Source organism: Simochromis diagramma, unplaced genomic scaffold (assembly GCF_900408965.1).
Source record: "Simochromis diagramma unplaced genomic scaffold, fSimDia1.1 OVJJ01000604.1, whole genome shotgun sequence".
NCBI classification, from domain to species: Eukaryota; Metazoa; Chordata; class Actinopteri; order Cichliformes; family Cichlidae; genus Simochromis; species Simochromis diagramma.
Window position 1 is genome coordinate 428,383 of NW_024387416.1, and position 12,383 is coordinate 440,765.

The window sequence follows — 12,383 nt, forward strand, 5'->3', positions numbered from 1 at the left end:
TATAAATCCCACTTAACGGACAATCCAAAGGCAGAAATTGGATTATTCCGAAGAAGCCTACACTCTCCGGGAGAAATCAGTAGACACAAAAATGTGAGAGTATTTGACACTAAATGAACAAACAGGTCAGCACAGAGTTTCCTCTCTGTTAGTTAAAGGCATTAATGTCACTGGCTCACTGTACAGCTCCATCAGCTCCCAAAAGTTGGTGATTGTTGCACCCTGCAGGAGGCACACCGACAGTGCAGCAAAAAGGAGGCGATCTTTATGTCAGCGTGAGTGTGTAAAAACACAAACAAACTTCTGGTGCTCATTAAACTGGGCTTGAAATCACAGATAATTTAGACTGTGCGTCGCTTAAGTTGCAATCTGCACTTCGTGCACCTCGTTTTTAGCGTTGGAGTCCTTTGCAGCATTTATATAAGAGTCCCAGCAGAGGGGGGGAAACGATGTTCCAGCCAGACAGATGCAATCAACCCAAGAGCTCCCCAGTTGAAGGATAAATAATCGACCGTGGATCAATTCATTCTTCATCTTGAAGATGTCCGACGCTAAGCAACTAATGGCACAGAAAAGGTAGACCCCCACTGCTTTCCAACCTGCACTGCACCGTGCGTGGCGTATTTTGAAGCAATGACAGATGTCAGGAAATTAAAATGTTCAATCATATTCTCCGTGTATTGCACTGGCTGACACTGTAGCAGCCAGGCGATGATCTATATGTGCTGCTTATTCTCGCTGTCGTGTAGTCCTCGTTTATTTGAATGATGATCTCGGTATATCTGTGTGTGTCTGTGCGTGTTTTCCTGCAGTGCTAAAATCGCTGCTGGAGCCGTTGTGTGTGTTGAAAGCGAAATAAGAGGAGATGTGACTATCGGTGAGTCTTTATATCATTACTACCTTCAAAATAAAAAGAAAGAATAAAGAAATCTACAGCTGCTGCTTTAAGCTCCATGTAAATCCAGTTCTTCTTCATTCACAGGCGCTAGAACAGTGGTCCACCCAAAAGCGCGGATCATAGCAGAAGCAGGGCCTATAATCATCGGAGAGGGGAATCTAATAGAGGAGCAGGCGCTTATCATTAACAGGTAACCCATAGGTGATGTCTGACTTTACAGTCTCGCTTTTATTTTTATTTTTATTTTTTTACATTTATTTTTTCCTGAGTGATCATTTTCATGCACACTTTCATTCCTTTAATGTCCCTTGATAGTTATCCAGAGAATATAATGCCAGACTCGGAGGGAGTGGAGCCAAAGGCCATGACAATCGGGACTAACAATGTGTTTGAAGTTGGATGTGGTATCCTTTGCTGTAACAATAGCCATTATTTATGTAGGCCCACGGATGCCAAAAATAATTAAATAAATACGTAATGAATCATTTAATTAAATGTGTGGTTAATTAATTAAAATTGAAATGAATAATTAGTTAAATACATGAATCATTAATCATATATCAATTAATATAATACATTTAATTAATTATTTGTGTTTGTTTCCAATTTTAATGATTTAATGACACATTTAATGATGTATTTGTTTGATTCATTTTGGCACTCGTGGCCCTCTATAATTATTAGCCTATTAAATAAATATATACAATCCTGATTTTTGTATTATTATTATTTTTTCGTTTAAATTTTGTTGTTGTTGCTTTATAAGTTAAATGCTTTTTCTCATTTGGGAATATTGTTGTTCATATAGAGTTTGTCCACCAGAGAGCACTAACAGGCTTTGACTTGCTCATCACATACTATATACATACAGTACAGTGCAATTACTTAATGCTCATTTCTATCTACTCCACACTCCTATTATATTCTAAAAAGTAACTGTTCTAGTAACTATTCTAAAAGTAACTGTGCTGCCTCTAAATTCATCCACTCAACCCAGCTGTTTTCAAACATGTGGGGCAGGCCTCCTTGTGAGAGACTCGTTTGATTTGGAGGACATGATTTGAATGTGACATGAACTGTTTTATGAAGGGTTAGTTAAGAAATAGGAGGCCAGTTTTTTTTTCTTTCTTTTTTTGGCACAGCGTGTGAAAACGGTTTTGCTTCCGGTAATTTAAAAACATGTAGGTTACCATGCCAATAAGCAGTTTTAATCAATTTCTCTTTGTTTATTGTTTTATGAATTTATAACTCGAATATGTCAAACTGTGGCAATTCTTTGAAAGACGATGATTTAGTAGAAAAATACTCAGTCATAGCACATTCGTAAATGATTAAATCTCTGATTAAAAACTCCACCAGGTTTACAGGAAACCAATGATCACAACTCACACAGCGTCATCGCCTCAGGCTAAAGACGGAAAAGTTACCAGCAGTGCCAAAGGGGGCAATTTTTGTTGGCTGACTGGCCGAGTCGCACCCCTGTGCTGAACAGGGATTTTCCTCTCACGCCCGAGAGGTTTAGGATAAAGTAGTGCCATGTTTAGTTGCAGTTTATGCCCCACAAACTGTTAAATAAACAACTTTCTTTTTGACATAGTTTTGAGAATGTTTGAAGACAGTGAAGTTAAGATAACAAACATTTCAAATATGGGAAACTCTGATTATTCATCACTGTGTCATCGCTTCTTTGTAATTGTGCTCAGCTGGGATCCTTGGTATGCATTTTTGGCTAGTTTTTTAACATACTGCATCACATCACATTCAAACTTATCTTGGATCTTTGTTATTTTATTGTTTATTGTAAAAAAACAAAAAAAAAAAAAAAAACCTAAAAAAAAATCAAACTTTTGGCTTCCGAAGCAGGCATTGTGGAAAAATTTTGAGAACCATCATATTAAGGACAACTTCCTTGTGATTGGCTGTCCCTATCAAACAGAAGGATTGAATGGCTGGTGGGTGGAGCTTCTGTGGTCACAGCTAGAGCTGTGTGCCTGAGATGACTATTTTAGAGCTATCCATTCGCTATGACATTGTACAGAGTAGAAAACGAGTTCAGTGGTCACAGGGATTACTTGTACATACGCTGACTTTAGTATTTAGTATTTGTCCATGTTTACTCACAACTGTAACAATATATATGACAGAAAATAAGGGAAAGCACGTATGAAAACAGCAATATAAGTCAGTATGCAATATCTTTTGATTACATATCAGTTGTTTCATTCCCCTGATGTACTGGTTGAAGTCCTTGACAAGTCTGATACAGTCTCTCAAGCTTTGAAAATTGGAGACAACAATGTGATTGAGTCCAAGGGTAAGTACTGCATTAACATTAGAAAAAACTCGAGTCTTGACCCTGAGTTCTTGATATTTTGCTTCCAAGGATCCAGACTTTCTTACAATGTTTTAAAGTGCTCTTGAGCAATAATTCCCCAGGCTTTCTGAAGGTCTTTTAAAATTTCTCTTTGGACACTGGCTGCCTTTTCACCCATTTCCAGTCCAGCCCTTGTACCTAACCATTTTCGTTTGTCTTTTAAAGCCACTCACTACCAGCCTATAAATCATTCAAGCAGAAAGTCACTTTGCTCAGAGATGAACTTTGTATTTGACAGTGTCACAACACATAATGGAAAACCTAGCAAAGATTGCAACAACGCATCATTAGGTACTATGTTACTAGCAGCCTGTCACAAAGACACATTGTTTGTTCACGTCTTTACTTAAATCTACAAAAACCACTAAAACTCACATGTAAATATGGTTTTACAGTGAGCCCAGTTTTCATATTTTTGACCGTGTGTTTTTGTAATGTTCATTCCCAGCTGATCTCGGGAGAAACGTGATCCTGACCAGCGGCTGCATCGTCGGCGCGTGCTGTCAAATCAACACGTGCGAGGTCGTGCCGGAGAACACAGTCGTCTACGGATCAAACTGCATCAGGCGTGTGCAGAGTGAAAAGCCACAGGTCAGTGCCTCACGCTGATGCTCCAGGTTCTGCTGGCTTGTAGGCACATTTGTAATAACCTGGGATGATTTTTAATATATTTTTTAATCACATAGCCTCAGACTCTTCAGCTGGACTTCCTCATGAAGATCCTGCCCAACTACCACCACCTGAAGAAAACGGTGAAAGGAAACGGCACGCCTGTAAGAAACTAATGAGGATCCAGAGGATTGAAACCTCCTGCAGTCCCAAGCACCTCCACACACAGACACCTTACACTCGTGCACTTCACTTGAATTCATGTGTACTTATCTTACACTTTAGCATTTCGCTGTCTGATTCTGATTCTTCATGCCCGTCTTCACGGATCCAGCGAAAACAATCACGTGCACTTTCGCTTTTTAGATCAATATTGTGACTATTTATGATCTACTTTGGACCTGAAATCTCAAATGTATCATGTCTGCTTATGCTAATGTGTCTCATCTATATTTATAAATGTTCCAATAAAATGGCATAAATAATGCAGTAAAGATTCAAATAGGTTTCCTTTCAAGCTCAGGTTTTTTTTATAATATTATTCGACCACTAGGAGGAACTGTTGAGCAGCTCTTGGCTATGAAGCCTTTGTTTCATCAGGTGATGCAAAATATCCAATTAAAGCAGCGTTCTTAAATAACACGACTAAAAATATCTTTTTTGTGTGTGTTCTAGAAATAATACTCACACGATCGAGTTTGTGTGTGGTTAAATATAGTCCTTTCAAATGAAGCGTGATTTGGCTGTGACTCGTTTATGATTTAATAAATGCGATCACTGAGCAAAAGCGAGGCCTTGAAAAGATAAGGATGGGTGTGGCAGCCCCCTTTCTTGGATATGTTGGTGTTGCCAGTCATGTGTCCTCCCACCAGGGGTTACCAAATTGGTGCCGTGGGTGGGTAGAGTGGGAATTCCACACAGAGCGGGTGTGGTTCAATTTCAGCTGCAGAATGGGTCTGATTAATGCCTGGCTGCCCTCCCCTCATCGTGTCTAGGCCCCCTTTTAGAGTTGCTGAGCCCATCTGTAGCACAGACACAGATTTGAATGTGTGTGTGTGTGTGTGTTTGGTGGGCAGTCAGTAGAGCATCACCGCCTGAATCACCTGACAAAAAGTTCAGAAGTCACAGTTTACAGTTGCTTCCTTTAGCTGTAAAACAAGCTCAAGGCCACTGCTCATGCTCTTCGGAGTCTAAAGGGCTGGTGTCGTGCTCAGTGCATGCTACAGCGGCTCCCTGCAGGAGGCCCACAGCTGGTGTCGCACACTGCCAATACTCATTTGAACATGTCACGGTGGAGTCCCACGAGGAGTGCACGTCAACCAGGGGGCTAATTACTTCAACAACGGAGTGCAGCCGGGGCCACGTCTAGGCTCTTTTCTGTTCTCACTTCTTCAGCTTTCTTTTTTTTTTTTCCACTACCCTCATTTTTATTTTGGGGTGTTGCTGAAGCGGTCAGTTTACTTTAATGTGACAAGGAAGACAGATGCTGTGCACAGTTGCACGGATGTGGAGAGTGACAAACACCTCATGGGGGGCTGGTGTGGCCTTTAATCTGCAGTGGGTTCTTTACGCAGGCAAAATGGCCATGGTGATAGCAGCTCATAGCAGGAATGTGAGGGGAAGTTCAAATATTGTGCTATATTTGGAAGCAGTTATTTATACCCCTCCCTTACTGTACAGTTCTGAAACTGAATTATCTAGCTTCCACTTGTTTGTTAAAGCAGGCTGCTCTAGATTGCAGTGGTATTCACTTTTTTTAAGTCTTTATTTGGCTTTAGCTACAATATGCAGCATTCTTTGAACACTCCATAATGTCTTATCTTAAACAAAGAGAAGTATGAGATCTTAGATGGGAAAACAGTGCTGGATACTGAGCAGGCTGCTGGAAAACAATGTGAGCCAGCACCGTTTGGAAACATGTAACTGTTGGTATGAAAAAAAGGGTGAGAGAATGTGTTTTCTTGCTCTTTAATGAGCTATTATGGTGCTTTCAGCAGCACTTGCAGTCAGAGAGTCTTGGTCTAATCCACTGTAGTCCGTCATGTTCAAACAGGCCACCAGTTGCTTTTGGAGGACATAAAAGCTTTCTGACAGCTGACCTTTGCATCCAGGTCCGGTCCACCTTCGAAAAGTGAAATGTGACCTATAGGCCGCAGTGATTTCCATTGCAGTCCCACAGAAATAATTAATTTCATCACAAGGGGACCCACAACCTCTGGATGTCATGCCTTTTTGCCGTGTTAGCTGCCTGGCTCTGTGGCTTACAGCGTCACTCGGTTAGTGCAGCACTTTTGGTCAAATCTGAATTACTGTGGCTGCGCGGTTTCAGTACATACAGCACTTTATTTTATGACTAAACACCAAGTGACACCCTTGTTGAAAAGTGTGGAGTGGTATGCCACTCCTGGTTCAGTGGCATATGTCACATTCCCTGCTGCTCTCGGGTGGTATGTTGCTGGTATTCATTGAGCCACTTTCCAGTGGCAGGTGTTGCTTGATGCTGGTTAACCATTATTGACTGTCACTTCAGTATGCACACCTAATGCCAAGAGACTTTTTTGCTTGGCAAACATTTTGACTTTACAGCAGGGAAAGCACTGGTGGAATGATAAATGGATCACTTCCATTCAGAGTCCCAGCAAGCCATTACAACCACACAGCTTGCTAGCTTACACCTACGCTTTTACTTGGGAGACATTTAGATCCAAGTAATGCAGTAAACATAAAGATATTTACAGACAATGCAGCATGTGCTTGAAAGCATGTTTTTCTAAATGTCTGATTGTAAAATTATTTTATATGATTGGCACTGCAGAAAATAGCTTTTATTAAAGCTCTCATAAGCTAGCAGGCCAACTAAGCTAACATGGCCAAAGTTAGCTTAGTTTTAATAGTATATGTGGGATGAAAGTAGTGGTAGGTCATGGTAGTAGTGGTGGTAACCAAAGTTCCCTCTAATTTTTCATGTGTCTGAGCGAACACACAAACTCCCTGAGCGGTCCCTTGGACCACTGTGAGCAACAGTAGACGTGTGCACTGTGGTCACGCCAGCATCGAATCCATCCAAGTTACATGGTTTATTAAAATAATCAAATTACAGCATTTACATTTATGTTAGACTACTTGTCTAACATAAATTAACTTCTTTAGCCCACTTACAATGAAAATTTAAAAAAAAATATATTGTTCATGACCTGTGTAGCATGTTAACACTTTTGGAAGTAAAAAATAACTTGAACTCCAATTCTAAAAACACAACTTTCTTTCTTTCTTTATGTGTGTGTATATATATATATATATATATATATATATATATATATATATACATACTATACATATATATATATATATATATATATTAGGGGTGCAACGATACACAAAATTCACGGTTCGGTTCGGTTCGATACTTTGGTGTCACGGTTCGATTTTTTCGATACAAAAAAATGTTCATGCATTTTTAATTTGTCATTTATTAAAATTATAAATATATATTTTAACTCAAAAGTACAGTTTTTAAATTTAACCCTAACCCTTGTGCGTGTTTTTTATTTTGACAGCGAATGCGCACCTGCGGACCACTTATGTGCAGCCCTGGTTATTTAGCTCATCATATTGCAGCCACAGAAATTCTTTTGTCCATGAAACCATAAAGCTGCACTTTCTTTTTGCCTTATAGTCTGATTTGTCATAACTTCTCCGTTTTGTGGTAAGCTTTTCTTTGGCTGTCACTTCTTCACCCTGACCTGTCTTATTTGGCTCAGCAGAACTAAAATATATATCCTGCTGCTTTTACACACGCACTCACATAAGCTCAGCGATTCTCTGCGCGATCAACCTCTCACATGTTTAATCTTGCTGCGGGAGATTTCACTTGTCATGTTTGCATAGTAAGCTAACGATTAATAAGACGATGTCAGAGGAATTGGTGCACAAATTATCATCACTCACAGATCAGTGCTGTCGCTCTCTATACACAGTTCGCACGACTGCAAAGTGAAAGCAAAAAAACAAGCGCAAATTCAAACGCAATTACAATATGTCACATATTGACAGTGGCTCACCGATGCCAATGACATAATTACCCAGCTACATTTCTGAAAGAATGCAAAAGCATTGACATATATTTTTCCTTCCTACAATAGCCCGACGGGCAGGGAAGAGATAGATTTTGGTAGCCCGACTGAAAAAATCGCTAGCCCAAGGACGTCGGGCTAGCGATATTGCAAGCCCTGTATCTGATTGAGGAATCACTCATCTTTGGAAAAGAGAGTTTATTACAGAGAAATGTCTCTTTCCAAAATAAAAGCTATACTATCCGCTTCTTCTGGGCTATATTCTCAGCAGCATAAGGAGAATCATGTGCTAACAGCTGTCTAAATGACTCGGCTAAAGTTAGTAGCATGCTTGTTGTTTTTGTCTTTGCACTAGGATGATGTCGGCGTAAATGTGCAGTCATATTCGTTGTGTTCCCACTAGTGCTTTCAGGTTGATCTCGTTGAAATGACCTTAACGCCACAACACGGCAAATCTCCGTTAACGAGCTACCGCCGATCGCCCCGTGCATGGGGCTAGATGGCAAACACGTTAACGAGCTAACTGCGCTAACACACTAGTTCCCACCCATGTAATTGAGCATTGCATGGCACATCCAACATACTGTTTTACTTTAGTCCATGACTCGCTTACCTTCAGGGTCATACGTCACATGAAAACCAAAATAATTCCAAACGCCAGATCTGAATGTTGCAAGGAGAGCTTAACTTCTGTCTTGCTAGCTTGCCCTGCGCTCTTCCTTCTGACGATGCTATCTGTGTTGAGCGCTTAGTGAATCTGCATTCGACTACTCCGCCTAGGCTGCACTGTCGAGCCTAGGCGGAGTAGTCGAACGCAGATTCACTGAGCGCTCAACACAGACAGCATCGTCAGAAGGAAAGTTGATAAAATAAATTACAAATGTTGTATTGTTCGATACATATGCGTACCGAACCGAAAGCACTGTATCGAACGGTTCAATATCGATACGAATATCGTTGCACCCCTAATATATATATATATATATATATATATATATATATATATATATAAAGCTCTGACTTGTATTATGAGTATGAGTCTGTGGTCTGGGAGAGAGTCCTGTAACTCTGTGTCTGCAAAATACAGTATATAATCACCAATGTTGGGCAATTTAATTATATAGTTACTTCTTCAAAAAAGTATCCAAGTTATGCAAACAACAAAGTTTTTTGCAGCTGTTTAACCTAAAAATGCAGCCAAGGTGTTTTTTAAAATAAACATTTCAAACTATTTACAGAACAATCAGCTGTTCTGCATCAAATTTGAAGCCACACAAATTATTTGTGCCACTCCAAAAAATAATTTCTGTCCACTATGAGATAAAGGAGAACAACAGCCTGATACCTGCAGGCCTGACAACAGGAGATGTATCACTGCTGTAACACCTGTAACATTCAGCAGTCGCCTCATTGTTCTGACACACACAACAAAACTATTGATTACACTACACACTAACTACACAAGATTTGCGCTAAACGTCTCAAATCTCTCACATCTCAAAACACCGCTGTCACTCCTAAAACTTCCCACTTCCTAAACAACTAAATGCCATGTTGCCATATCATTTTTTGATTGGTGGACATGGTACATTTTCAACCAATAGGAAAGGGTGGGGTTTTTTTGGCATTGTAGCTAAAACAGCGGTGTCGGCACATAAGGACGCTGTCATAGCCTGTCGACGTTGATTAGCTGCGTATATACGAATGTGAATCGCATCATTGGCTGGACTATGGGATAAGGTGGCATCGTTCTAATCCCATACGGCAGCAGCCAGTCACTTACTGACTAATACTGCAAAACAGAATTGTTAAAGTATTCATTTTAATTTCAATTCAGATTAGATTTTTTCTATTTTGTGCGCAACGCAGATTTTCTGTGCGCAGAGACCGTGCCAGCAGTGCGTAATTGCGCACACGCGCAGCTTAGAGGGAACATTGGTGGTACCTCATTATAGACATGCCAAGTTAAAGAAATAATGTTAACCTTGTTCTATGTAATGTACCACTGGAGTATACTTACCTGCGTCAGTCTGCATACTTAATTGTTTACTGGCTAACTTACCCATGCTAGCTGAGAGGCTACACATAGGATTTTTCAACCAATGTAAACGTGCTTACATGCAGTCCTCTGAAATCCCAATAGCATGCTCCATGTGGGTGCATCAGTCCAATGCTGATTGGTTGACAAGTAGACCAAAGCAGGGAAGGGAATGTGTCAATGAAGTTTACCAGAAATGGCAAAAGTGTGAAAACAACATCAAACATCAGAAAACAGAAGTACGAAAAGAACAGACAGTGGCTGTGATGGACACTTGTGACAAATTATCAGTATGTTACATCTTCGGAAACATGAGAACAGTTTGGAATTAATCTAGACATGTACATTTATTTTACTTTCTCATCATGAATCACTTTGGAAAACACTATCTAATATGATTAAGGTTGTGGTTAAGGTTAGGGATAAATTTAGGGTTAGGGCTTGTGTTACTGCCAGGAGCGTCATTCTATTGAATTCCATCCACAATCTGGCGCGTTTCATAAGGACGCGGAAGGATACCTTACTATGAGACGCCTCGGGATGTGACAAATTGTCGGTATGTTACACACTGGGAATGAGAACGGACTCTCACACCCCGATGCGAAACTGGAACCGATGAGTCACGTATTTGGACCTCTGCACTTTGTTTGTGCTGTTGGAGCATTTTTGGATATTTAATGATGTCGTCTGATTAATATTAAGGCTTACTGTGTGATACAGACTATCCAAAAAATACTGCTTCAGTGTTGATAAGTGCAATTTTATTATTTTATTTTTTATATTATTCTAATTAGAAGGTTTATTTAAAACCTACAACCTCAATCTTGATGAATAAAGCTTTCTAGACCCCAGACCTTGTGAGGTGGATGAGCGAGTGGTGCAGATTTCCAGGTTATTAATTAAGTTTCCTGGGTTTTGTTTTCTGTTTTTTACAAATAGGTCAACACTTCAAGAGGATTCAGAACTGAATCATGAAGTCCCAGGTTAAACCCTCTGATTGCAGGCCAAGAAAAGTGATGCTTCTTGGTCTGGAAGCACTCAGTCATAGCATGTTTACCAGCTTGGGCGAGGTCTTTGACTCTACCCACCAATGGTGACAGTTCTTGAGATTAAGATGACAGGACCTTTTGAGGTGAATGTCGCACTAAATGCTTCCATTTGCCACAGAATATTTGTCTGTTCTCCCTCCTTCTCTCATCCATTGCCCTTGCCTCTCCTGAGCACCGGCCTGTTCGCATGGTAATGTTACCATTTACATAAATGAATTCTACATTTTGCCATTTTATATGTGCATATATGGCACTGAAATAAGCACTTAATGGACAAAAGACAAGAATGCGTGAAATAAATGAATGAAGCTCAGCATCCTCAACGCAGATGTTCCCCTGTATAGATTTAAATATTGTACTCAAAATACAGTTTTTAAGAACATGTTTTTTCTGCACTGCAAATCAATATTTCATTAAAAAAATATATCATCACGATAGCTTAAAATGGTGACTTCACAAGAATAAGAATCAAAGAACAAGAACAAAATGGAGCAAAAATGACAATGACCATACATACATAATTTATATCCACTTTAAGCAAAGGCCAATGTAACATACGTGCCAAGTAATTCGGCTGGTCAAAGCAACCTGCAGAAAGCAAATTACTTTTTTTTTAACCTGCACATTGTTCAGTAATGATTAAATGCAGTAGGAATGAGAAAGGCTTTAGGGCCCTGGTTTTATTTTAACCTTTTATTACTTCTACTATACAACAGAAGAGTAGCTGTCCCAAGACATTTTAGGACCACTCAAAAACATTCAAAGGGAACATCAGAGTCCATTACATTGTCTTATGTCAACAGTTGGGAATTGACACAATGCCTTGCTCTCTACTTAACCCGTCCTCTGCCCAGCGAACCACTAAGGTTTATGGTAGTGTCTATTGACAAAAGTTTGTGCCTTCTTGCTTAGGATGCTTTATCTTCACACAACTGCAGGTCCATTACATAAAGACAGAAAGGTATTTTGATGAGTCAGGTTAGGCACATTTATGGGCTAGACTTGTGGTTCGCATTGACCCTAAAGTCTAATCTTAGGCGATAAACGTGGCACAACAATATATGATGAAGCTATGTTCAGTCCAACTTCAATATTGTTAATACTGTTGAAAAATTAATGTAACCGTGAATAAAGCTAACACGGATTCTCGAAACAAAACGAAACGGTAATCATTGTTTTCTGCAAGTTGCTTACGTTTTTTTCTACCAGTCAGCTAAATTAAATAAAGCTTATTAGGCAGTGCAATTATTTGGTTTATCACCAATATTTGAGCCTTATACTGCATTCCTCACACATGGGTCCTCTGTCGGAATACAGGAAAACCCGGACATTTTTATTAATC

The 12,383-nt window shown here is 39.7% G+C and overlaps 2 protein-coding genes across 2 annotated transcripts in view; both read left to right on the forward strand.

The window, feature by feature from the left end:
• The first annotated feature begins 300 nt into the window (after positions 1-300).
• Positions 301-4,370, forward strand: dctn6 (dynactin subunit 6). The gene is made up of 7 exons (XM_040012351.1): positions 301-576; positions 813-877; positions 983-1,088; positions 1,214-1,302; positions 3,165-3,212; positions 3,721-3,863; positions 3,959-4,370. The coding sequence occupies exons 1-7, from the start codon at positions 542-544 to the stop codon at positions 4,055-4,057; spliced, it is 585 nt and encodes a 194-aa protein (XP_039868285.1). The 5' UTR covers positions 301-541; the 3' UTR covers positions 4,058-4,370.
• A 688-nt stretch (positions 4,371-5,058) lies between these two features.
• The window catches only part of rbpms (RNA binding protein, mRNA processing factor), a 53,231-nt gene continuing 45,906 nt past the window's right edge, over positions 5,059-12,383 (forward strand). The window contains exons 1-2 of the mRNA XM_040012349.1: positions 5,059-5,069; positions 10,970-10,975. The gene's annotated coding sequence lies outside the window, so the exon portion shown is untranslated. The remainder of the gene's footprint in view (positions 5,070-10,969; positions 10,976-12,383) is intronic.

What these genes read in the sequence shown, in the direction of transcription:
- dctn6 (XM_040012351.1), top strand. Translation starts at nt 542, where the DNA reads ATGTCCGACGCTAAGCAACTAATGGCACAGAAAAG. An exon ending in AAGAGGAGATGTGACTATCG is followed by an intron (nt 878 to 982) that starts GTGAGTCTTTAT and finishes CTTCATTCACAG; the next exon opens with GCGCTAGAACAGTGGTCCAC. An exon ending in TGCAGAGTGAAAAGCCACAG is followed by an intron (nt 3,864 to 3,958) that starts GTCAGTGCCTCA and finishes TTAATCACATAG; the next exon opens with CCTCAGACTCTTCAGCTGGA.